At 34.9% G+C, this 27,616-nt stretch overlaps 1 protein-coding gene across 1 annotated transcript in view; it reads right to left on the bottom strand.

The window, feature by feature from the left end:
• Positions 1-871: 871 nt before the first annotated feature.
• TTLL7 (tubulin tyrosine ligase like 7) overlaps positions 872-27,616 on the bottom strand; it is a 153,326-nt gene continuing 126,581 nt past the window's right edge. The window contains exons 19-21 of the mRNA XM_061186413.1: positions 18,902-19,062; positions 12,013-12,186; positions 872-1,162 (exon numbers count right to left, since the gene is read on the bottom strand). Coding sequence (XP_061042396.1) covers positions 1,042-1,162; positions 12,013-12,186; positions 18,902-19,062 — 456 coding nt within the window. The 3' untranslated portion in view covers positions 872-1,041. The remainder of the gene's footprint in view (positions 1,163-12,012; positions 12,187-18,901; positions 19,063-27,616) is intronic.

Genomic DNA, 27,616 nt, shown 5'->3' with positions numbered 1-27,616 from the left:
GAATCTTCTATTTGCAATAATTTAGATTATTTTCTATGGTGCAATATGAAACTCTGTATTAGTCTTTGCAATGTAAGTTGGTCTCAGCATTGAGAGACTTATAAAATAAGTGTGACACATCATTCTGTAACACTGAAATAAGTTTAAAATATCAACTCTTTGAACAGAAGAAATTGTCCTTGACCATATGTACTCATCAGAGATATACTTTCCAAAAAAAAGTGAGTGGTAACAGTGGTAAGAGATACAAAAATCATATGGAACGATTTTGTCATTACCACCATTTTCTGTTCCCTTTATGTGACTCCCAATAAAAAGTAAAAATACAAGCTAGTAAGTTTTGTTTATTTTTAACCCACTGGATTGTCTTCCATTTTAGATCATAATATGACCGTACTAGATCCTTACTGAAAATTTACATTATCACTTTCACAAGTAGCTAAATTTCCACACTGAGGGATAAAAATTTTGGAGAATCTGGTTGGGATTTTTATAGTACTTTACAGTGTGCTATAGTAATGACAAACCTGTTTCATACTTAATCCTATCATCAAGCAAAACCAGGCTTCTAATTTTTGTTTTCATTTTAAATAGCTACTATATATGAGAATTAATAAGGTAATTTACTATTAATGCTTTTTCAAGTCAAAAGACATATTACCTAGAAAATAATTTAAGACTGTAATGGGATCTTCAAGATCAATTCTGTTTTATATACTCTGCAGCAAAAATAACATTTCTAGTAGGAAGGTATTAATTATAAACCTAGCAAATTCTAGACATTCACATATTTGTGTAAACAATTTTAACATGGTTTATTACATTTCCAGAAAGGTTAAATCTTATATCCAGTTTCCTGCTAATTCTTCCTTCATATATTATAATAAATATATGTTATTTGAGTGCATGTGTGAATATAGTTTCACACACATATGTCATATATACATAAAACAGCACTTAATGGTCACTGTCTTTGCAATGTTAAGTTGGGAAAAATATGAATTGCTATTATGCATAACCCATGGCGATCTTCCCTCTGTTTCACAAATGGCCATACCGGGATGTAAACAAAACATTGGAGCGAGCCATTCCAGGTGAACCGTATTTCAAGTTGTAGGTTGGTGTTCTCATGAAGAATTGTGTACTTCCTGGTAGTAAATATCTAAAAATGATAGTTAAAAAATTAGACTTTACAAACTAATATTAACATCTCTCACTAAAATATTATGTGGTTAATAATTTGTACATCTTACATGAGAAATGATACTATAACAATGCAACCCACATAAAAAGACTTCCTCTCCTGAGCTGAGGAGGGGAGGCAGGGAGAGGGTCATAAAGCCTCACCCAAAGAGTTGAATATAGATGTAACATGTGATCTTAGTGTCCCGAGACATCCCATAAAGAGCCATGAACTCACATGCTAGGAGACTGTTTATATGACTCATGTTAATTTGGAATTCATCATTCACCTCTGTAAATAATGTGTGTAACCAGTCAAATAATTCTTAAAAACATGTGACATGAGAATTTGGCTAACCAATTAAAATAATTGTTTCAAGGATGTTGAAACCATTGATTATAATTTAATAAATATATCATTGATATGTTATGACTATAGGTAATCTAAAAGAAAAAGTTAAAGATTAACATTCATAACTAGATTGTAAATTTTATATTCTTGGACTACTGGGTGCTTGTGATTACAGAAAACCAAAAACAATCATAATTACAGGTTGCATGCAACCTTTGCAGCCAAATATATTTCAGAATACATAAATTTTCCAGATTTTAGGACACTATAGTATATATATTATATATAATGTAACATCATCAGGGTCTTGGGGCAGCATCCTGTAAACAAATCATTAATATTTCTGTAGTGAAACAGAGAAATATTCACAATAAATTGGATAAAGACTATAAACAACTTCGTGTCAATTCAGATGTGCCAATAAATGGGTTACTTTTATTTTTATTCGTTTGAGTTTTCAGAGCTTTGGGATTCAGTAATTGCAAGTAGGAGTGTGTGCCTGTATAATCTGTTTTCTCTGGAAAACCTCTGATTAGCATTAGGCCAGTCCAATCTATATGTCGAGAGAGAAATGATCAAGGAAATCCACATGAGCAAATGCAAATAAGCATCACTATTAAAAGCGTTAAGTCCTGGTAATGATGAGAAGGACATGCTAGAAAGTCAGGACAAAGATATCTAAAAAAATTCCAAGAGCAGAAGTAGCAACAGAAGGAGATTTACAATTAGTCTTGAAAAAAGAAACGAAGGTAGAGCATCAAATCACTTATTTTCTTCACTTGACTTTAGCATCTTCCAGCCACAGTATCATACTTCCAAAGACACATGAAGAAACTGAAGGCCAAGGATTAGCTACCTATTCTATACGAAATAATGTTGGTAACTACTAACTTCTGTGTCAATGGGAAATTACATTTATAGTTGTGTTATATGAATTTTGTAGAAGAATATGAATTCATTATGATCAAACTGCATACAGCATTCAGATTAAAATGGCAGAATTCTCCATAATATTCATAAACATCATTTCATCATGAATTATCTGATAACATCCCCTAAATCTATTACTTAATATCACGAACTATAAATAATTGCTCAAATCATTAAGTTAATAGAGCAGTTAAATAATATACAACAAACTAAATTAAATCAAAATTGCACAATGGGTGATGAATAATGAAACAATTGATTTCTCACATCACAGATTATATAAATTATTTTCTTAATATCACTTAGGTAATTTATATGGATTAATTATTATGTCAAGAGCTAGTGGAGTCATGATGATTGATCTGATATCTTCTGCCAGGAAAAGGCTACCCTTCCTATCTAGGGCAAAGGTGCAAAAGAAACTAAAGTGTTTGATCAAAAACCACTATTCCATATTAGTTGAGAGTTATTCTATCTTCTACTGAAAATACATTCTGATTTCATTGATAATTATTATAGTAAACAGTAACTTTTGCCGACTTTCTTTTGAAGAATTTCCAAGCAGTAGTTACTACTGAAATTACGATAACATTCACATAGCCTTCTGAGCCAAAGATCTCCATTTTCACAGACGAAAAAATAAAAGTACAAAGTCCAGGGTTACAGCTAACTTATACTATTTTCTTTAACACTATTTTGTATTTTAAAAGTGTTTTTGTGTGCCAGGACCATTATAATTGATTTAAAAATATTAGTTATTTCTAATGATTCTCTATGATATGTATTATTATCAGCTCCATTTTAAAGATGAAAACACCAGAGTGCACAGGAGTTAAATGCCTTGCCCAAAGGCACGTAGCTAGTAAGTGGCAGAGCCAGGATTCAAATCCATTTGGTCTCACTCCAGAACCAGTGCTCCCAGCAACTATACTATACTGTCATTTCTGTGTGAATCCCAATTTTAAAACTAAAGGATATAATGATTATACTCATTTTTTTCAGAAATATAAAGTATAAAAAACCTAGAAAGTAGAAAAATATTATATATCCGCAAACCTAAACTTTTTAATAGAAGCAGAAAAGGCTAAAATAAAACGTTTTTGAAGACTTAGAAAGGAAAAGAAATTCAGTGTGAACTAGAAAAAGCATATAAAATCACATGGGAAGAAACACTTTGCTTCCCTAAAGCAAGTGCTGTGGGATATTTTAAAGCATTACAGGGAAACACAATGGATTATTTGCCTTAATATCTCCATTAGTATCTCTTGGGAGATCCCACACTAGCTGAACATCAAAGATTATTTTTGAAATGTTCTTTGCAATGAAGTTAAATAATACAATTTGATTTTTTTAGCAGGAAGAATCTCTAGAAAGTGGATCTATAGACTGTATCTAAAGAGTTTGTGCTAAAGCACCAAAATATGTGAAGTTTCCAGCTTTATTTTTATTGTAGCTTACCCTCAAAGTACAAAAATAGCTAACTCGTAGCTAACTCATCCCAAGGAGAAACACCTCAGACTACCCTATTTGCTTCACACACATACCCTTACTCCTCATCTCTGAGACTAGCTAGGCACATCTTCACATATCTATCATATAAATGTAAAACATGCATTTGTCTAATTCCTCCTTGAGGTACAATTGTTTGGTTTGTCATGTACCAACTTACTGCTGACCATGGAGAATCTCTAGAACGTGAAGTATTTCGAGAGTGGTAAGTTAATTAGGCTTGAAAGAAGCTACACCCACCTCTGAGATCTTCCTGGAGGAAGACCAGGACCCCCAATCCTCCTAGAATAAACTCAGCTTCCTCGTTTGGGGAACACAAGGTAAATAAAGTTCATCGCCATATTTGGGCTGTGTTCTTTTTAATTTTTTTAAATTGTGGTAGAATATATATAACATGAAGCTCCTTACCATTTTTAGGTATGCAAGTTCAGTGCATTAAATACATTCACAATGGTTGTGTAACCATAACTATGATCTGGTTCCAGATCTTTTTCATCATCTCAAACAGAAACTCTGTACCATTAAACACTACATCCCCAATTCCTCCTCCTCCAGTCCCTGGTAGTCTCTATTCTGCTTTCTATCTCTATGAATTTGTCTGTTCTAGGTACCTCATATAAGTAGAATCATACTGTATTTGTCCTTTTGTGTTTGGCTTATTTAACTTAGCATGTTTTCAAGGTTCACCCATGTTGTAGCATGTATCAGAATTTCATTCCTTTTTATATAGGCTGAATAATATTTTATATTTATAAATTTTATATAATATTATGTAACAGTATTATATTTATATTTATAATTTTATATAGGCTTAATAATATATGTATATACCACATTTTATTTATCCATTCATCTGCTGATGGACATTTGGGTGGTTGCCACCTTTTGACCTCTGTGAATAATGTTGCTATGAACATTGGTGTACAAGTATTGGTTTGAGTCCTTGTTTTCAATTCTTTGGGGCATGTACATAGGAGTGGAATTGCTGGGTCATATGGTAATTCTATATTTAACTTTTTGAGGAACTGCCACTGTTTTCTACCGCAGTCACACCATTTTATATTCTGAACCAGTGCCAGCTTCTCAATGTCCTTACCAACACTTATTGTTTTGCATTTTAAATATAATAGCCAGCACATTGTATTGTGGTTTTAACTTTGATTTGGGGGGAAGCCCTAGTTTCAAGTCCCACCTCTTGTCATATGCTAGCAACGTGGATTTGGATGAGCCATTTAACCTCTTTGGGCCTCAGTTTTCTCACTGGTGAAAAAAGCCCAATAGTTTCTGCCATGCCTGTCTCACAGAGTATGGAACCAATTAAACAGTGCACATAGGTGGAATATTATTATTTATGTGTTATTAACATCAGCCTTATTAGCCACGCCATGCCTGTTTTAAGATAGATGTATCAAGCTATCTTAGCCTAAGATCAAAATGGTACCATGTATTTAACTTGATTTCTAAAACTTTTTAATCTTAAAATATAGCACACATTCAAAAAGTGCATAAAACATAAATGTCCAGTAAATGAATAGTATAAAGTGATTACTTATGTAACCGCTACCCAGGTTGAATGACTGAATATTGCTAGCACCCCAGAGCCCTGTATTACAGCACCCTCCCTCCCCATAAAGTTACCCACTATCCAGACTTCAGTGGTAATTACTTCCTGTTTACCACCTAAGTACACATTCTGTAAACACTATAATTCAGTTTTCCCTGTTTTTTTATTTAAAAATAAATAGAATGAAGTATGTGTTCCTTTGGATCTGGCATCTTTTGCTCAACTTTCTGTTTGAGACTCATCCATATTGCTATGTTTACGTGCAGTTTGTTCATTTTTGATGCTGTATAACATTTCATTGAGTGGATATTACAAAAAATGTGTCCATTCTTCCAGAATAGACATTTGGGTTATTTCCCATTTTTAGCTATTATAAGTAAATGCTGCTATGAATAATTCTAATTATGCTCTTGATGCACATGGGCATACATTTCTGCTTAGAGTTACTGGGAATAGAAGAGCTGAGAAAATGGTAAACCTTAGTAGGTGATGCCAAACTTTTTTTAAAAGGTAACAATTTTCACTATCATCAGCAGTGTAAGAGAGTTCCCATTACTCTACATCCTGATCAACTCTTGGTCTGAAAGATGGGTTTCGCATTTCCCTGAATATGAGCTTAAACAGTTTTTCAAATATTTACTGTCTTTAAAAAAAACTCTTTTGTGAAGAGGCTCTTCAAGTATCTTCCCCATTTTTCCATAGTGTTCTATTTTCTTCTTAGAAATCTGTAGGAGTTCTTATACAGTCTGTATAACAATCTTTGGTAGGTTATATGGGTTGCAAAACCATCTTCCATCTTGAGGCTTGCTTTTTCACCTTCTTAATGGGGTCTTCTGATGAACATATGCTCCTAATTTTAAAATAGTAAAATTGATCTTTTCATTTATGATCTGTACCTTTCAGCCTGATATTTTATCATCTTTGCATACCTCAAGTCATGAAAATATTCTCCTATATTATCTTCTCAAATCTTTAGTTTTGCCTTTCACATCTATGTACTCAATTCTTTGGAAATGATTTTGTATATGGCGTAGGTAAAGGCAAGTTTCTTTTTTAATTATTATTTGGAAACCCAATTGCCCCAGAACCATTTGCTTAAACAAACTTTTTTCCCATTTGTTATAAGTTAAGTGTCCTTTTGTCATAAATCAAGTCCCTACATATGCCTGTATCTATTTATGGCCTTTCTGAATGGTTCCATTGGTCTATTTGTCTATCCTTTTGGCAGTATTACACTGTCTTAAATTACTATAGCTTTATTATAATTCTTAGTACACTGTAGTTAATAAATTCTACTATTTTATTGTTCTAGTTCAAGAATGTCTTATCTATTCTTGACCCTTTGCTTTTCTGTATAGATGTTAGAACACGCTTTGGTCAAATTCTGCACCCTCCAAAAAAAATTGTTGGAATTTATATGAGGATTACATTGAATTTATAGATGTGAAGAACTATTTGAGAAGAACTGACATATTCATATCGATTTCAATGATGAATAAGGTATAACTTTCCATCTTTTACATTTTCCTACTTAAAAGTCTTACACATTTTTGTTACATTTATTCCTAAGAATTAGTTATTCTTTGATGTTATTGAAAAACGATATTGTATCTAAAATGTCATATTCTAGCTGTTTGTTATTAATATAGAAAAAATACAATTGATTTTATCCCAACTTTGATTTCATCAAAATTGTTAAATTTACTTAATAATTTATCTGTAGATTTACTTAGATTCTGTGAACACAATCATATTCTGTGAACACAATCATAGTGAGTTTTAGTTCTTTCTCTCAAATCCAATGCCTTTTACTTCTTTGGCATGCTTCCTTGAAAGAGCTAGGTCCAATACAATGGTAAATAGAAGCGGTAATAACAGGCAATCTTGTCTTGTTTCTCATCTCAGAAGGAAAGCCTTCAACATTTCACCATTAAGTATATGATTGTAGGGGTTTTGTAGTTATCCTTTATTAGATTAAGGAATTTCCCTTTTGTTTCTAACTTGCTAAGCATGTTTTAAGCATGAATGTAATATACTGAATTCTAACAAGTGACTTATCCATATATTTTTAAATGATTTTTTATTCTACTAAAATTACATTGATCACTTTTTAATGTTATTGTACCATTAAGTTGATGCAATAAACAAAAGTTAGTCATGATACATTATCCTATTTAAGGTTTCTGGGTTTGTTTTGCTAATATTTTATGTAAGATTTTTCCATCTATGTACAGGAGTGAGACTAAACTGTCATTGTCCTTTGCCATAATGTCCTGGTCAGGTATCAAAGGTATGGTAGCCTCATAAAACAAGTTAGAGAACATTCCTTCCTTTTCTCTCTTCTCTGGGTGGGTTTAATTAGATAGAATTAGATAGTAATTCTCTCTTCTCTGGGTGGGTAGAATTAGATAGTAAAGACCTAAGAATCTGGACTTGTCTTTGTGGGAGGGTTTTTAATTATTGATTCAATTTTTTCAATAATTAAGAGTATATTTTCTTCTCACTTTTGGTAATATGTGTTTTTCAAGGAATTTGTTAACAATCTAAATTACCATATTTATCAGCATGAAATTATTCATATTTCTTATAAAATTTTCAATATTTGTAATATCTGCAGTAACATCTCTATTTCTATTCTTGACATTAACTATTTTTGTCTTTTATATTTTGATCAGTCTCACCAGTTGTTTATCAATTTTATTAGCCTTTTAAAAAACCCACTTTTGCCATTTGGATCTTCTTTATTCCGTTTGCGTCATTATATTAATTTCTGCTCTCATTTTTATTATTTCCTTTTTCTGTATTCTTTGGGTTTACTTTAATATCATTCTGTCACCATTCAGGACGGTTGCTTAGATCATTTAATTTTTGCCTTACCCCTCCCTAATATGTTCATTTAAGTCTATAAGTATCCCTATAATAATGATTTATGTACATACTGTGTTTTTATTTGTAATATTTTTATCATTCAGTTAAAAATATTTTCTTACATTCATTATGATTTCTTCTTTGATTCATGGGTTATTTAAAGTGTATTTTTTATCTTTCCAAAGTATGGATTTTCTGGATATTTTGTTATTTTTAATAGCATGTGATGAGAAACAATACTCTGTGTGATTTCAATTTTTCGAACTATGTTTTATTATTCCACTATATAGTTGATTTTTATAAAAGATTCAGATATGCTTCATGTATTGTATTCTGAGGTCACTGAATTCACTATTATGTGACAGTTAAATCTGTTAATCATATTGTTAAAATGTTCTTTGTCTCTAATTTTTTGAGAAGTATATATTAAAATCTCCCTCAATGGTTGTAGATTTGTCTACTTTTCCCTGTAATTCTGTCAACTTTTGCTTTGCAAAACATCTGGGACATTGTCACTTGAAGGAATCTATGGTGTTTATCAAGGCCCCAATCTTTGACAGGCCCTGAACTCCTACGTTTTTCCCTTAGGCCCATGAGTCTGTCAAAAGCATTATTCAGTACTAACAAGTACTCACTAACAAGTACCTGGTTTTAACTCTCTGATGTCTTCAAGCAAATGTTTTGGTATTTTGTCCAGCTTTTCTTGTTGTCATCAGAGGGAGGATTTGTCCAAATACCTAGTGCTTGCTCTATTACCAAAGGCAGAAGCCCTAACTCAGTGGTTTTTAAAAAATGTTTTTAGCCACGGAAATGAGCTTATATGGAAGCTCAGTACATGAAAGATAGAAATACAGAGATGCTGAGACTGAAAATTGTTTGGTGATCCCAAAGCTTTCCAAATAAGTCTAGTTACAGTGAAATATTGAGCTGGTCCCAAAGATGCTAGTATCTTGGAGATATGGGTATAGATATAGATATAGATATGTATATAGAGACAGAGATAGATAGAGATAGAGATAGAGAGAGATAGAGATGATAGAGATAGAGATAGAGACAGAGATAGAGAGAGAGATGACCATCTGGGTGTAAATATCAATTATATTTGCTTAGTTATGAGTCTACCTCTGAGAAATGGCTTCTCAGTTGGTATGCCTATTAAATTGTTATTTCTGTGAGACTGCAAGTTTGAAGGCCACTCTCTTCCATGTAATAGGTGACACATACACTTTTAAGCCTTTTAAGAAATATCCTGCAGATATGTGGTCAAAATAAAGATGGTACATGAACCTGACTGATGTTAGCTCTATTTTCTTCTCTTTTAATTTTACAGATAAATTAGCCAAATATGTATCTCCTCATAAAATATTTAGGTATACCTTACACATTATTTATATTAGGCATATTTATATTTACTTATAAATATAAATTTATATGTTACTAGGCATACTTCAAAAATGGAATTTATCAATCTATTAATAAATACGAAATTAATTGACTCCTACATATAAAGGAAAATGCTATAGGTTCCTAATCTATAAGGGAAAGAATATATGGCCACTTTTTCCATGTTTTTAAATTAATGTGACATTGACTTGGACTTTAACAGCTAGATATTAGGAGGACATGTTTCTCTCTCTTCTTTGTCTCCAAGTAAAACTTTCACCAATATAAACTTTCTGGCCTCTTACCAGAAGTGAGTTATCTAATTTGCAGGTTTAAAAGAAGGAACCAGGCAGGCTTGGCTCAGCCCCTTTCTCTTTTTGGGTCAGCCTATCTGCAGAAAGAATGCATTTTTACTTGCTCTCCTGCCAACATTAATAGAATTAGACTTCATGGGATAGTGCTAGTGGAAGGTTTGGGTTGATCCAGCTCTGTCTTTGACTGGACAGGTACATTTAATTCTGGAATTCAATATTAGAAAACTCACTTGGCTCACATCTACTCCATGTCCCTCAATAGCTTTCCTCAGTAATGAAGCTACATTTTGATGATCACCTGTCTGACTCCTACATTTCTCTCTCAAATGGTTCTGAACTTGGGAAGGAATGAAAGACTGGCCCACCCCTCCCCTAAAATGCTTATAATCACTACACTGGGGTCATAGTGAGTGTTTATCAGAGTCCGGAACTCAAAATTCCAAGCTGAGGAATATTTCTTCCGACCACTAGAAAGGGAAGAAAATAAAAAGGACTGAAGCAACTGTAAAGTATAATTTCTCCCTACAGAATAGCCAGGAAGACTCATCCTATTTTGCTCACCCACAAAAGTTATAAGATCCCTCAACAGAAAATGGGTTATGAAATCTGGAATTGCAAGAGGATATTAAAGAGTTTGAAACCATCCTTCCTAGACTGGAATTTAAGATTTTCCTGATCATGCTCCCAGAGTTTCATTCCTTAAAGAGAAGGCTCTTCATTTATATGTTGTAATGTCTTAAAGATGGCCATCATTCTTTTAAATCATATGAGAATATTAATGAAAGTAATGGAAGCTTTATTCAATAATTTGCTTCAGTCAAACCATTAAAACTGTAGAATACAGCTTTGGTATCTACATATTTTAAATATTAATGTCTAACTTTACCTCTACCATTTTTGTGATCAATCAGCTTCCGTTTGCAGGGGGAGAGTTGAAATAGGTTAAAGGTACTGCATTATACTACAATAGTATAATGACAGAATACAAGACAAACAAACATTAAAAATGTATCTCTCAATACATTTTGTGAAAAGTGTTCCAAACCATTCTGCTGTTGCAGGTCAATTCTGTAGAAAGTTAGCTATATTATATTCACTGTGATCGTTTTAATAAACAGATCAATTTCTAGATGTTTCAAAGAGAAAATCCAAGTTATGGTAGTTTCATTTTCCTCACCGTCTATTCAACTGTTAGCAGATCCTATTATCTTTTGACTATCACTTAGTTTTTCAAAGTCATGGTTTATTCTCTTCTATCCTGAGAGTACTACAACTTACACATACTAAAAGTCACATATTCGTCTTTAATTCTAAATGGAACTACGACTGTCTTGAGAAGTGCTAAAATGTACTTCCTGTTTATTCGTGTATCTTTGCAGCTTAAAAACAATATTTTCATACTTTTGGAAAACTACCTATTTTAACTGGACAATATTTATAAAAATCCAGTTTTTAAATGGAATTTAAAATCCACCTCCCACAGATCTGTTTGGTGATGAAGGGAATAGTAGAGGCATACTGAACAATAAAAATTAAACTAAAGACATCTTCTCAACTATATTAGGATAAAGGACAAATGTTGAAACATCCCTATTGGGGAAAAAATTAAATTTATTACCCTTTTGTATGCTCTTACTTGGCTTTTGAAAGCAAAAGTATATAAGTTAAATAATATCATCTCCATGTAGGTTCTTTCTGTCACCTCCGGGTTTGTGATTGCTGTCCTTGTTCAGTCCTTTAAAGGTAAAGATTGTTCAAATTAAAAGAATCTTATAGATAATAGCATGTATGAATTTTTAGTCTTTAGCTTTTTCTCTAGCCATATAGACAAAAAGAGACTTTCAATTTCAAACTGCATTGTGGCATTACTTTGTATAAAATCACAGGGTCTAGGAAATGTAAACAAGTACCTGGAATTACCCCAATTGGTACCAATGCCTGAGAGTGATCCTCTTGAGTCAGTTGCATATTTGTAAACCACTAGCAGGCACTGTTTACAAAGCTCGACCAGGCGCTGGCAACATTGCAGCTGCAAAGGAGTCACCACCTCCGGGCTTTTACTGAAAATACTCTCCCAAGAGGATCTGTTGGCATGGAAACAGACATGACCTCATGTGGCTGTTAAAAATGGCAACCAACTATATCACTTACCTAGCAACAAGCCCATTAAAAAAATGTAGAAATGGCCTCACACATTTGAAGTGACTACAGATGGTTGAGAGGTATAAAGTAAATATATAAATTTGGAAATTAATCTTTACATTAAAAAAAACACAACATAGAATTCATATCTTTAAAGACTTCACTGCTGCTAGCTCTAAGTAACAGGATGGTTTCCCAACACCTCCTAAAAATAGAGTTACTCTACATTAAAGTAATTGTAAATTACTGAGCTAATTTCTCACAAGTTAGGTATCCTAGGAATTTACGTTTTCTAGGAAGCTACATTTATTTTTATATTAATAATGATCCCACAAACAAATTAAAAGGTTGCTGCAACTTAATTTGTGATCTCTTAATTGTGATCTCTCAGATTCTCTCTGAGAAATTAGGTTAATCCTTTGCTTATGACCACCCCTTTCAAAACACTTTCATATGTAATTATGTCCATGATATTCCTAGAGCACAGGTTCTACACTGTAGAAGTAATGTAATCTCCACAAGTCCTGCCCTACTGCAGTTCCAAAGGTAGTGTCCTCCCTCCTTCAGTGCACTCAGCTTAGTGCACAGCAGGCAGTAGTACATACTGTCTTGGTAAATTTAAATGCGTGCGTGCACGCGTGCGTGCGTGTGTGTGTGTGTGTGTACACATATATATGTATTCACAGTTTCTAAGCTGATTGTCATGGCCCAAATCAGGAAACATCTTATCACCCTACCACCATCGAGAAAGAGAGAGAGAGAGACAGAGAGAGAGAGAGACTGACTTATTTCCTTAGTGTAACTGAAACTCCTTTCAAGCCTCAAGGGGAAGGTTTGCTTTAAGACTTGGTAATGGTTCAAGTCTCATTTTACATAAACCAATTCGCTTAACCCACAGAGAGAGAAAAGACCAGATTTTCAGAAAGAAAAAAATATTAAGGAAAATATTTTTCTGAAGAAATGTACTTCCCAATGGGAAATTCAAAGATTCCATTTTCAATCTTCTGTGGATATTTGATATCTTTGTAATTTTTAAAAAATGCTTTAGAAACTCAGAAAGGTATTTTTTAGTAGAAAGGCTACTGTTTATTTTTTCAGGAGAAACATGGGCCCAAAAAGACAGCATGTCATCAGTGAATGACAGATTTTCTTAAAGGGAATAAGATTCAAATAAGTAGATTGAAAGGAATAAATTTTCTTCCACGTTCTAAGATGTTCAGGGCTCAATACAATACTGTTTTTATTATGTAAAAAGGATTAAAAGTTACTTTCATTCAAGAAACAGTAATATGTTAGTTAAATTAACTCTAAAAATTTAAATTATTACTAAATGTAAGAAAAACTAGATATGATATGCATGTGTTTATATCTCTATATTTGTGTGTATATAGATATATCTCCAATTTACTTGATGTAATCAAGAAAAACAGGAGAACACCAATTAATAAGGGAATATGTTTATAACTAATAAGTCTTGATCTAGCAAGGCTTACATGCCTGGGCCCAGAGAAATCAAAATTTCATACAAACGTAAATACACAAAGAAAACAGTCTGACTCTCTGACTCTCAGCTGAGCACTTTTACTTTCTCTCCCCTGGGATTCTGGGTATTTCTGTAAAAGCCTACCTCCATCACCACCCTCCCCCCTGAATTTGAATATATTTATATTTTGATACTTTGGAGCCATCTGATTAGATTCACTATCAGGTTACTCACATCACGGTAATTTTTCTTTTGCTGACTTGGAGTACAGACGTAAGAAAAGAACACATAAAATGGAGGAAAGGCAAAGGACCTTCTTCAGATAACACCTTAATTTGATGTAACACTCTGAGTAATATGTGACTTATAATATGAGCAGCTTTGGCTTCTCATTCTCTCATTGTTCCTTAAATATTTAAAATAAACATATGAATCAAGGTTCTCTACCTAATTTTGGTGTGTATGTTCACCACCACTGACCAAAGACCACATTCTACTCTATTAATCTATATTTAAGTGTCAACACTCCAGAATCACTCATAAAGAAAAAAGAAAATGACCAGGACTTGCTTTGTTTGGTACTAGGCTAATGGCACCCCCTCTGCACAAAAGAAACCTATTCTTTTTTTTTTTTTTTTAATGTATTTATGACAATCCCTATTTTTTTTTTTTAAATTATTTATTTATTTATTTATTTATTTATTTACGGCTGTGTTGGGTCTTCGTTTCTTTGCGAGGGCCTTCTCTAGTTGTGGCAAGTGGGGGCCACTCTTCATCGCGGTGCGCGGGCCTCTCACTATCGCGGCCTCCCTTGTTGCGGAGCACAGGCTCCAGACGCGCAGGCTCAGTAGTTGTGGCTCACGGGCCCAGTTGCTCCGCGGCATGTGGGATCTCCCCAGACCAGGAATCGAACCCGTGTCCCCTGCATTGGCAGGCAGATTCTCAACCACTGCGCCACCAGGGAAGCCCAAGAAACCTATTCTTGAACCTGAATGTTTTTGAACCATGTCCCCTCCCTCCTACCCACTACCTGGCACAGCTGAGTAATATGAAATGCCTCTAGAACACTACAGTATCTCAATTTTCAATACTAACACAAAAAATTTTAAGAAGGTGAAAGGATGGAGAAATAATTTAAAATACCAGTGCCTTTATCAAAGAACCCAGGGTCTTATCTGCCTGCTTTCTAAATCTAAATTCCAAGGAAATGGGGGGGCCAAAATCTATGAATTCAAAAAGAAAAATTAAATGGTTAAAAAGTTCTCTCCAGCACTCCCTAATCCTCAGAGAAATATGAAAAGAAATGATTTCAAATGACATTTTTAATAATATAACAATAAGATACAGAATACTGAATAACCTCCCGGTAACAAAGGGGAATGATTAATGAAATCCAGAGACTTGAAAAGCCTCATATTATCCAGTAATCCAATAATTTTTACCAGCTTTTTCATCAAAATATTTAATAAAGCAGCTATCTAAAAAGTGAAACATTCATTTCTTTCTCCTCTGGTAGAAGCCCTAATGAATGACTGAGTAGCCCAAAGAAGAAAGGGAAGTAAAAAAAAAAAAAAAAAAAAAAAATCTGGACTACACCAACTTGACAATCAGCAACAGAAAGATTAATGAGCTGAAAACTATGAACAACGCAACATCCAGTTGAAAGTGATATGAGAACAGTAAGATTCACATCATTTTAAGTAGTCTATATGATACGCATACATTTTCAGGTAGGCATATAATTCAGCCTAGAAGCAGACTGCTGCCTTAGAATATTCCTTACAATTTCTTCTTTCCCCGAGATTGTAAAAGAAAAGCTTTTCTATGACAAACTTCCATAGGAAAATGTATTTGGCTGAAGGGTCTAAACTAGATTCTTTTCTTTGGGGTTTACATATCAGGAGTTTGAGTGGAAAGAGGGCTTTTCCAAATAATACATTCCTTCTCCCATAGTCCCCCTACCTCCTCCTCTTTGCTTTACCTGGCAAATTCCTCTTCTTCCTCATCCTGCAAGTCTAAGCTGAAATATTACTTCCCGTGGCCACACTTCCTGAGCTCTGTGGCCTGAGTTTGAGTCCCATAGCACCTAGGCTTCCCCTAGCTCGGTAAAACATGGTGGATAATTTTATGTATGAAAATCCCAAGAGCTATTCCCCTGGAGAGGACACATTCAGAACGTGGAGCATCAGTCTGAATAGCACTCCCAGGAGGCTGCATGTGATAAAAACGGTCACTGAGCATGGGCTTCAGCAGCCTGGCAGAGCAAGAAGGGGGGGGAGGGTGTTTTCTATCTGATGCATCAGCAAAACCCCGGGGCCAATTCTAGGAAAACCTATGACAAACGTCTACAATATTCTTTGAAGTTTCTGGACGTGGACAGGGAATGGTTTATTCATTTTGCTTTATTATTGAGATGTTGACAGGCAGAGGCAGGAATCAAGGTGGCCCAGAGTTATTTGGATAATATTTTTTCTAAGAGTTTTACACCTAACTGTGAAAGACAGCTGCACCTTTTATTAAAATCATTCCTTTAGAAATGAGCTAAGAGTAGATTTTTACCTAGACCGCTAGGCTGTTAGATCAAAGGTTAAAGGAGTATACATGGACTAGATACGATTCAAAGAATAAGCATAACTATTCTGGGTCCAAAGTGACAATCAAACACACACAACACTATGTGACTTCACTAAGTTGAAGAAGCCTAGGAATGCCATTTGTAGAGGTACAAAAAAAAAAAAAATCTGATGTAAAACTCACCTCTACAAGCCTCCAAGTTTTTAAAGAAATGGATGGAGAGTGGAGGTCAAATTGGACTCAAAGCTACTCCTGCAATGGGCTGGGGATTGGGCTAATGCTATGGGGCTTGCAGTATAGCAAGCTTGGCAACCACGGGCAATGCTGCTTTGAGAGGACTGAATAAAGCATAGAGTTAAGAGCTTGGGCTCTGGACTCAGACAACCTGGGTTTAAATCCAGGCTCACTATGAAAACTTGGGCAAGTTATATACTTTATGCTTCAATTTCCTTATCTATACAATGAGAATAATAATAATAGTTTACTCAAAATATTGTAGTGGTAATTATAAAAATGTTTAATATGAAAAACAGTATCAGGCACTTAGTAATCTTTCAATAAATGTTATTTACATTCTTTATGATTACTAGTAGTAATAGATACCACCGGAGAAATCTGGGGGGGGAGTAGTGTGCTAGGTACAAGAGAAAAGGATTCTGAATGGAGTCAGAGTAAATTACCAAAATAGTGTCATCAGCACCAATTTCAGTAGCAGACTATCTCACTGCCTTCCATTTGTGAAGAGTAGCTGAAATCCATGTTTAACATTCCAACCAATGGATCAACAAACAGAAAAAAATTCTAATAATGACTTTAGATTTAAGAGAACTTCTACAGACAGCCATCAACTAAGGGCCATGGAGTACAGTTCAAATGTTTCACTTAAGTCTCCGTAGAAATAATTTATGGCCAAGATTATTCTCAGATTTCATCACAACCCAGAGCACCTTGTGAATTCTCCCTGTTGGTGAATGGTAGCTGAGGAAAACTATGGTGGTGAGAATAAGTCTGCAAATGGTATAAATGATTCAGTACTAGATGACTAGAATATTTAAATGGAAGACATTCAGAGATTATGTCAGACTAGAATAGTCTGTTAAGGTTTTACCAAAAAAAGGGCATGGTCTGGGTCTTTACATAGGATTTAAATAATGCAGAGGGGATTGGAGAAATGGGGTGGTAGAAGGCAGCCCAATCAGCTACTCATTGACACTAACAGTTCGGAGGCAGAAAAGGACAAATTTTTAAGATACTTGAAAAATAATGAACTTGGTTTTGGGGAGCAAAGTTTAAGTAGGAGAGTAATGAGAGAGAAGACTGGAGAAATAAGAAAGAATCAGCATATTAGAGAGTCTTATATCTCTAGATAAAAAGTCTAGACTTTAATGATAAATGAGGGAAATCATTACAGATTTTAGGAAATGACTCTGACAGTAGGATGGATAAGGGAAACAAAAAACTGGAGGCAAAAATGCCTGGGAATCTATTAATTTCACTTAGCCTTTCTACCAAAAAGGCTCCTCTTCTCTGAAATCCTACAATAACGTATCTGTCATCTCCTTCATAATCATGACTTTTGCATGTATCTTATTTTGTCTATTAGAGACAGCAGAGTTTTATTGGTTAAGAGCATGAAGTCTGGGGCCAGGCTGCTTAAGTTCAAATCCCAGTTGCACTAGGTCCTTAGCACCTATCTGTGCCTTGGTTTCCTTATCTATAAAATGGAAATTATCATAAAACCTGCTTCAAAGTGATGTTATGAGGATTAAATTACTTAATACATGTACAGTGCTTAGAACAAGGCCTGGCACATAGTGTAAGTGGTATAGTGTTAGCTATTATCATTTTTAAGTTTCTTCAGGGCAGGATCTATGTCAGATTCAGCTTTGTATCTCCAAAAGTATTTAAATTATCAAGTAAATACTCGACAATTGTGAAGAACAGTGAAGAACAACTATAATTAAATAATTGATAATTGTTAAGAATAATGAAAAACAATCTAGAGTAGCCACAGTGGGGATGTGACAGAAAAACTAACAAGATTTAGCACATGACTGAATAAAGACAATGAAGGAGAACAAGGATGCGGATGCCCCTGAGATATCAAACCCATGTGATTGGGAGAATAACAATGGAATTTTGGGAAGTCCAGAAGGGAAGCCATTTCTGAAGAAAAGGGAGGTATGGAACGTTTGGTTTTAGATATCTTGAAGACAAAATGACAGTGTGTCACAACAGCTTTGACAGGACTGAAAGTCTGGAGAGGAGCAGGAGTGTAGCCATGATTTTGGAAGTCTGCTACATAAAGGCAACAGCAGAAGAGCTGTAAGGATACAGATTTGTAACTGAGATTTTTCATTAATTAAGACTACTTTCTCTCCACTGAATTCAAATTTGTTGGGTGGTGTTGTGTTCAGATCCATCATCTCATCTACATCAGCTTAAATGCTATAAATTATAGCTGAGTACTGAAACTTACATGCAGTTACAAATCCACATTTTAAGAGATTAAAGAAATTCAGCCAGTTTATTGGGCTAACTTTATAACTAAACAGTAAAATATTAAAAATGACAATAATAAAAGATAACTTAAAACGTACCCTGAATCACAGAAACAGTTCCACAGTCCTTGGCCATGACTCCAGAGTAAGCGATTAAAAACTCGGTTGAAAATCCGATATAAATTTACTTCCTCGACATCAGGTACCTTCCAGATGCGTGGAAGAACTGTACGGACACTTGTTTTTACTATGTCCAAAACCTAGTGGAAAAACCAAAATATTTCAAAATCTAGGTGTATACATGTGGGTCTAAAATTCAAAGATGAAAATATATAATTCAAAAATGAATACACACACACACATACTCACTCACTCACTCACTAAATGACAGCACAGAATAAAAAGTCCAGAAATAGATCCAGTATTTATGAAACTCTGGTATATGACATAGGTGGCAAGTCTGACTCATTGGAGTAAGAAGAGATTAAATTTAAAAATTAAAGTTAAGTGAAATTTAAATTAAATCAATAAATGGAGATTTTTTAAATAGTAATCTTCATGGAAAAAACAGATGGAGTTGAATCATTCACTCAATTCACAAAAATCAACTCTAGAGTGATTAAGGTTTTAAGTTTGAAAAATAAGCCATTAAATATCTTAGTGAAAAGTATTAGTGAATATCTTTTAGACCTTGGTTTAGAAAAAGGTTACTTAAGTAGCAAAAAAGTATAGAACATAAAAGGTTAATAGGTTTCCCTTATATTAAAATTAAGAACTTCTGGCCATCAAAAGATACCTTAAAGGAAATAAAGATTAAGTTACAAACTGGGAAAATACATTCAAAACGTATACATCTAACAAAAGATTAGTATCAGGAATATATAATGAATGCCTAACCAATTGTTAAATACACACCAACAAATTAACAGAAAGAAATGGACAAAAATACATGAACAGGAATTTCACAAAAGAGGAAATAAATATGCATGATAAACATAAAGAATAAAAATTAAGACTATAATAAGACATCATTTTCTATCCATTTAATGGACAAAAATTAAAAGTCTGACAATACCAAGTGCTGGAGAAATATGGATCTATAGCATCTCTTAGACATTGTTGGCAGGAGTACAAATTGGAAAATAGCTGGGCATTATCTCCTAAAGTTGAAAATGCATATACCCCAAGACCCAGCAAGTTTATTCCTAAGAGAAACCCTCTCACAGGTTAAAAACAAGAACCATGTACAAGAATGTTCAAACAGCTGTTCACAATTACACCTTGAAAAAAATCTAACTCTCCATCAATGGGAGAGTGAATAAATAGTCGTATACTCATTCCCTTGGACTTTTATACAGCAGTCAAAATGAATGAAATAAAAGGACACACAACAACAACGGAGCATCTTAATTATTAATGGTTAAGTTTTTAAAAAATACATATCAGTCATTACATACAGTATGAAACTCTTTTAATAGAGGTAAAGACAATTAAATTTTAAAAATACTTACGAGGAATACACATAGATATAATAAGAATATATAAAGAAAGAAAGCAAGGGACAGGGAAATACTGAATTTAAGAAAATGGCTACCTGAGACATGAAGGGCCAGGGGGATGGAAGGTAGTCATTTGATAAGATAATAGATTATTGCCAAGATACTTGATTTGGGTGTTGGGTTCACAAAGGTACAATAACTTAAAAACACTAACTAAATAAAAGCAGACCATATATGGACCAATAATGAGAAAGTATCATGAAACAAGGCCTAGGATTAATCTAATTCTGGGAAACTAAAATCCTAGAGGTTCTGAAAAATTTATAAATCCCAAAAAGCTACTTTGACTAATTCAATGTATTTAATACTTTTGCAATTCAGGTATTTGCAAGGAAACACTTTTTTAAAAAAGTAAATATGAACAAATACAGTTATCCTAATTTCAGTTCACCAAAGTAGATTTTTCACTTCTTATTTTATCTGTCTAATTAAAGGAACTCCTTGTAAAGATGAGAGTGAGAGATGAAAAGAGAAAGACTTTCAAACATAAAGACTGAATGAAGATACGATTTTTCTCCATAGGCACAAACGTACAGAAAATTGGGAGCATATAAAAGAAGAATTTAATTTGTTTCTCTTTAAAACAGCCATATTTAAAGAAGTGATATTAATTCTCTCTGATAAAGGCAAATTTAGAATAAACATCTGTTTAAAAATCAACTTAGGGAAAAAATTTCAAAATAACATTTTATTTATAGAAGAATATCAACTACAGCTTCTCACAGTGAATTGTGTAAGCAGCATGATTCCTTCCTTTCCTGCTCCAGCTTCTTTCACTGTGAAGTGGGAACAGTATGTAAACCCTACAGGCGACAGGGGTGTGTGGGCTGAAGGGGAGGAGAATGAGGAGAGATAATGCAATCCGTAATAAAGTAGCTTGTGAAAAAATTGTCCTGGAAAAGCTTGTTATTACAGATAAAGAAAGCTTAATTATGAAGAGGGATTTAAAATTTTTTGATATGAGTTGTTCACAATAATACTGACATAATTTGGACATCAGACATTAATTCATACCTTTTATTTTTTTACGATTTTCAGTTAAGCTAATAGTTTAACCTTTTATATTTTTAATGTAGAAAACAGGACTCATAATTGATGTGATACAAGAATCAACACTATCAGTAAACGGTAAATTTTAATCAATTCTCGTCTCAATTTCCCTTCCTCCTTTCTATGTATTAGTGAGTAATAACAGGCCAAAAGCCATAACGCAGGAAGAATTTAAAAAGCAGCAAAGATAACCCATAAATTGGTTTCAAGAATAAATATGAGTTCTACATAATAAATGAAATTAAAATGTTAACAATACTGGAAATTTTAACATTACCTTCATTTCATATTCTATTATTAAATAATTATTCAGCTTTAAAGTGACACAGCATTTGAGATGACGGGTTATTCGTTATTTCCTTCTGAATATGCGCAGAGTGAAATGCATACGATGCCACAGAACCAAAAAGGAGGGCAGCTCACATGAACTGGCTGCCTGCTCCGCGCCAATCACTGCTCTCGGTACATCACTTAGAGAGGCTCTCTTGGCCGCTACTCTGTATATGCTTTATTCTTAATTTCGAGGGAATTTTAAAGCATGATGGTCTAATATACTAGCCTACACATGGCTAAAAGCAGCAACTTCGGAAAACGGCCCAGGAGTTAGGGATAGGGAATGCAGCTGCTCCACTCCTAATGTTTCCTCCAACGTGGAGATGGATAAATCTTCAGGCCTCTTGCAACCCAGCAAACAACTCTGCCTGAGGAGTGATCTCCCAGATTGTGAGACCAGCATGATCTGGGCAACCCAGAAACTTGCTCCTTCTTTGCCAGAGCACCTCCTGGGAAGATACATTCTCCTTTGCTTCCCTTCATCTTTCAATTTCAAGCTCTGGTCCTGGAGGAAGGAGTGGGTTAGAGAGACCTGTAATTTGGAGGGTACGAGGGCATATAAACCAAGGAAGCAAGAGCCCAAACCCTTCATCTCTCCTCTGAGTCTTCACATAGCCTCTCTCCTCTGCCTGGAACAGTCTTGCCCCATCTGTTCACCTGGTGAACTTCTATGTTTTACCTCAAACATCACTTCTCCAGGGAGACCTTTATCTGCCACTAAACTATTGTATGATCCCTTAATGCCCAACTCTTCCCCCATTAATAATTATCTCACTTTATGTTAATCTCCTGTTTAGTTAATGGAGACTGTTAGCTACATAAAAAGAGGAATTATACCAGTATACCTACCATGTCCCCAAGGCTCAAAAGAGGTCTAGCACTTAGTAGGTGTTTGTCTTAGTGAAAATGCTTCTTGCAAGAAAGTAAAACCTATGCAAACAAAGTAAAAATCAGAGCTAACACTTACTGAGGGCTTACAGTGGACCAAGCACTGTTCTAATCACTTTTACATATAGCAATTCATTTAATCCTCAAAATAAAAACATTGAGATAGATAAAATTGGTCCACAATCCCTTTCCAAAAATCTTCAGTCTAGATTTCATAATCATACACATTACTACTTCCACAGGAAAACATGTGAATATTCAAGCCAAGAGACAGACAAAAATAACAAATAACTTCCTGTAGGGTCATTGTCTCCAAATGAGTTCCGGTGGGTTAGGTTTTGCTGCCTAATGGTTATGAAAAATGTTTGGTTTTGAAAACATTTTGGATCTCATTTTATGGACGAGAAAACTCAGGCATAGAGCAGATAAGTAACTTACCCAAGATTGCACAGTTAGGTAATGGATAGCTATGTAGCCAGACCCATGATCTTAACCACTACCCGACAATGCCTCACAATTAATTTGATCTGTCCTGGTGCCAATAGCAAAATCCTAGAAGAAACTGTCTCTTCTTAGATTCAGATTTACCTCTAGTCAGGTAATACTTGGGAAAATGGGTGGAGTCACTGTGTACAAACAAGGTTGCCCAGGCACCCCCTCCAATAAGGCCACACAGTCCATCAGGAACCAGTTTGCTTAACAGGCCACGCAGATGGGGAGACAATGCCTGTATCTCTAGCAAAACACTGGCTGAGTAATTTAGGAAGGCAGAAAACAGGCAAGAAATCAGACTGGGATGAGGTAAATTAGTGTCAGTTCTATCTGCAATGCTATTTGGATTTCTGGGTGTTTTGGGGTTAGAAGTAAATGGACGGGAGATGAATAACTTGTGAAACACAAAAACAAACAGTCAGCAAGGTGCCCTTTGTGTTTATCAGTGGACTCACGTGAGGCTAACTTATACAATGTGGGTATCCATTTCCTGACATTGTGACTTTTAAAAGCATCCCGATTCAACATCAAGCTCTCCAAGGGAAAAAATAAATGGGATATTCAGTCAATGAAAGCATTAATAAAATGAAAAGATTTATCTTTTCCATATGAAATACAGCACATTTGAAGGCATAAAGCACACAGACAAATTCATATTTTGCAAGAACATACAGATGCTGAATGACAAACTACTCCATATGGCTGAACAGTTGGTCCTAAATTAAAATAATGGCATGAGGTGAGGGAGGTTTAGAAATAACATTAAAATCACTACATGCTGTACTAATGATGCATGCAGCAGCCATGACTATAGGGTAAAGGCATCTTTGCTGATGGAAAATGAACAGCCCTGTACAGCATCTATGTCAGCCCAAATGAAAAAGAGATGGAAAATAATAACATCAAAATTCATGCAGAAGCAGCTACAGTAGGTATTTTAAAAACTGCTAGTTAGAGAAGAAATACTTGATAAACAAGGATTTCTTAGAACCCTAAAATAAATGCAAATATTGTACAACCTTATTATCACTACTTATTTCTCTTCCTTCTCCAATCTTAGTTTATGCCTAGATATCAGAGAATAAGCTTTTCAGAAAATTTGGCATTCTTCACAGCCCACCATCGCTGCGATATTTTCATACTTCAAGTATATTCCTTACAAACTATATAAAGCAACTGCATTCTTAGCAGAAAGCTGAATTATACTAGTGTGGAGTTACCACAACATGACAGTAAGTAAGATTAGCTGATTCCATTTTCACCTGGTGAGGATTCCTTTCAGTAGTTTAGTCCTACATCGTTGACCTTTAAATTTTACACCCATTAAGGAAAATTTGAAATAAGACACGTGTAAGAGTTTGTGTGTGTGGCATTCTAATCTTAAGAGTTTTGCAACATTCAAATGAGTAACTAGCATAAGCTTCGATACTGGAGCAGAAAAAGTGAGATACATATTTCAACAATGGTTTCTAAATGGAATTAAGAGATTTAAATGAGAGTCTTGTGCATTCCACATCAAGAATTCTGCTTGGGACGTGGTTGTCTCTCAATCAATATTGTTGAGTGCATGTTTTAATGAGCAAATAAATAAATGAATGAATAAACAACTCTCAAAATCCCCAATAGTGCCTAGTACAGTTCTTGTACAAAATTGGCAACCAATAAATGTTTGTCAAATTAAATTGTATCACACACAACCTTTGTGGTAGTCATGGAGTCATGTCATTTGAATCAACCAGCTTCTAAGAGTGCAGTTAGCTGACAGCATCCATCCCCATTCAGGATCCGTTACAACAGTCAAGCCAAACTTATACTCTCCCCAGACTGCTCCCGACCAAGGATTGAGCATGGTCGGGATACCAGAGGGGGGCTATTTCTGCCCAGTGTGATCCCTCTAACAGGCAATCTGTGTTCTGGGCTCCCCATCAGCCTGACAGGCCTTTCTCAGAACTTCACTAAAGTCTGAAGATCTTCCTCCCCAATCCTCCTGCCTTCCATTCACTGGTGTTAGACCAATATTGCAGGTGGAAGGCTCTTCTACCTGCTCAAACTCTCTCTCCCCTTTATCCTTCTTGGGTGTCTTCTCTCATAAATGTCTTTCACTTCTAATTCTGTCTTATGTCTGCTTCCCAGGGAACTGAACTGACATAGCCATCCAATGATTATTGACTATCATCATAGTCCAAAGGACAGATCTGATTAATCCACATCTAGATGTTAAATTAGTTAAGTTCTTGGCCTTCTAAATGGGTAACTTTTAATAATACCTAATTCTACATTCTAAAGCTGACCCACATTTCTAGGTTTCTTTTTTGTCTTGGATGCAGTTTCTAGCTTTATAAAGCAATAGCACAGGTTTCGAACAGATAGTCAAATGAAGAGTCAACATGTTACAACCCAACAGACAAATTTTTATACTTCATTTATACATATTCTACATAAAATAATTCTACACATGAAGAGTTCTTAGTAAAATAAAATACATCAGAGAAACAGCCTGGCATGAAGATCCTTAGAAGGAAAAAAAAGTCACCTGCATTTTACACCTTCTAAGCCTAGAGCACCTTGCCATATGAAGTCTTACTTCCTCACAAGAACTGTCCAATACTTAATGCTACGAACCTCAGAGAAGTTGTGAGAAGTTACCTGCCCCCGCAAAAAGGGCAGGGGCAGTACTCAACCCAAGTCCATATGACTACAAGTCCAGTTCCTCTTTCCACTACCTATTATTGCCCCTTTAGTTTAATATCAACATATAAAAGCTTTAAAAATTTTTTTCAATACACTTTGCAGCTAATTATTATATTGGCTCTCTTGTTGTCAAGAAAAAAAATATTCCAGTCAGTCAGTCATTCTCTGATCCCACTTTACCTCTGATTTCATCTGAAATAAACAAGGTAGGGAATAATGTATAATATATACATTATTATAAATATATAAGGAAGTCTCATCCATCGCTATATATCTGGGAAATTAGAGTCTGTTTTGGGGAAAAAAAAGCCTTTTAAAGAACAAAATGGTTGATGAAAGAACAGGAAACAGAGTAATCGTAACAACTGCAAGAAAAGTTGCTACAGATAAGTTGCACACTGTGTAAATACTGGGCTTCCTCTTCTCATCATAACCTACACCTAGCATCCCTCAGCCACCTTTCCGGACCCTCCATGAACCTGGGCAACTTAGCAAGATAAACTTATTCTTGTTAAGATCAGCCCTTACGCTTCTCTGAGAGTCAAAATTCAAGCTATGAAATAATGCCATTTGCAGCAACATGGATGGACCTAGAGATTGTCATACTGAGTGAAGTAAGTCAGACAGAGAAAGACAAATATTGGGTTGGCCAAAAAGTTCATCCGTAAAGTGTAATGGAAAAGCATGAACGAGGGCTTCCCTGGTGGCGCAGTGGTTGAGAATCCGCCTGCCAATGCAAGGAACACGGGTTCGAGCCCTGGTCTGGGAGGATCCCACATGCCGCGGGGCGGCTGGGCCCGTGAGCCACAATTACTGAGCCTGCGCGTCTGGAGCCTGTGCTCCACAACGGGAGAGGCCGCGATAGTGAGAGGCCCGCGCACCATGATGAGGAGTGGCCCCTGCTTGCCACAACTAGAGAAAGCCCTTGCACAGAAGCGAAGACCCAACACAGCCATAAATTTAAAAAAAAAAAAAAAATTAAAAAATTAAAAAAAAAACACGAACGAACTTTTTGGCCAACCCAATATCATATGATATCGCTTATATATGGAATCAAAAAAAAAAAAAGGGTACAAATGAACTTACCTAAAAACAGAAATAGAGGCACACATGTAGAAAACAAACTTATGGTTACCAGGGGGTAAGGGAGGAGGAGGGATAAATTGGGAGATTGGGATTGACATATACACACTACTATATATAAAATAGATAACTAATCAGGACCTACTATATAGCCCAGGGAACTCTACTCAATACTGTGTAATGACCTATATGGGAAAAGAATCTAATAGAGTGGATATGTGTATAACTGATTCACTTTGCTGTACAGCAGAAACTAACACAACATTGTAAATTAACTATACTCCAATAAAATTTTTTTAAAAATTCAAGCTATGAATTCTTCTGCCCAAAATAGAACTGTCTATTAAATTACCTTGTAGAAGAATGACTGTAACTGCTTGGGTAGCTTTGGAGATGGGACATCTTATCACTGATAACAGGCACAAAGGAAATATAGTAGCTTTGATTAATGCCAAAATGGAAGATGCAACAAAGGAGCTCAAAGAAAAGGTAAAAAGGTGTTTAAGTTGTAATAAAAAACATGCCCTCTCTCATCAGTGCTCTCATTCCCTTAACATAACAGGGTATGATGAATACAGAGATGTAGCTGCACATCTGAGAACTGGAGGGAAGGATTACACAAAGATGACTTACTCCACATATTCTTAGAGTAAATCAGTATAGCAGAAGTCACTATACTGACACAAGTACTTGCTAGTAAATTTATAAGCAAGTATTT

The sequence above is a fragment of the Eubalaena glacialis genome, chromosome 3, assembly GCF_028564815.1.
Source record: "Eubalaena glacialis isolate mEubGla1 chromosome 3, mEubGla1.1.hap2.+ XY, whole genome shotgun sequence".
In the NCBI taxonomy this organism is placed as follows: Eukaryota; Metazoa; Chordata; class Mammalia; order Artiodactyla; family Balaenidae; genus Eubalaena; species Eubalaena glacialis.
This window is presented reverse-complemented; position numbering and strand designations above follow the sequence as displayed.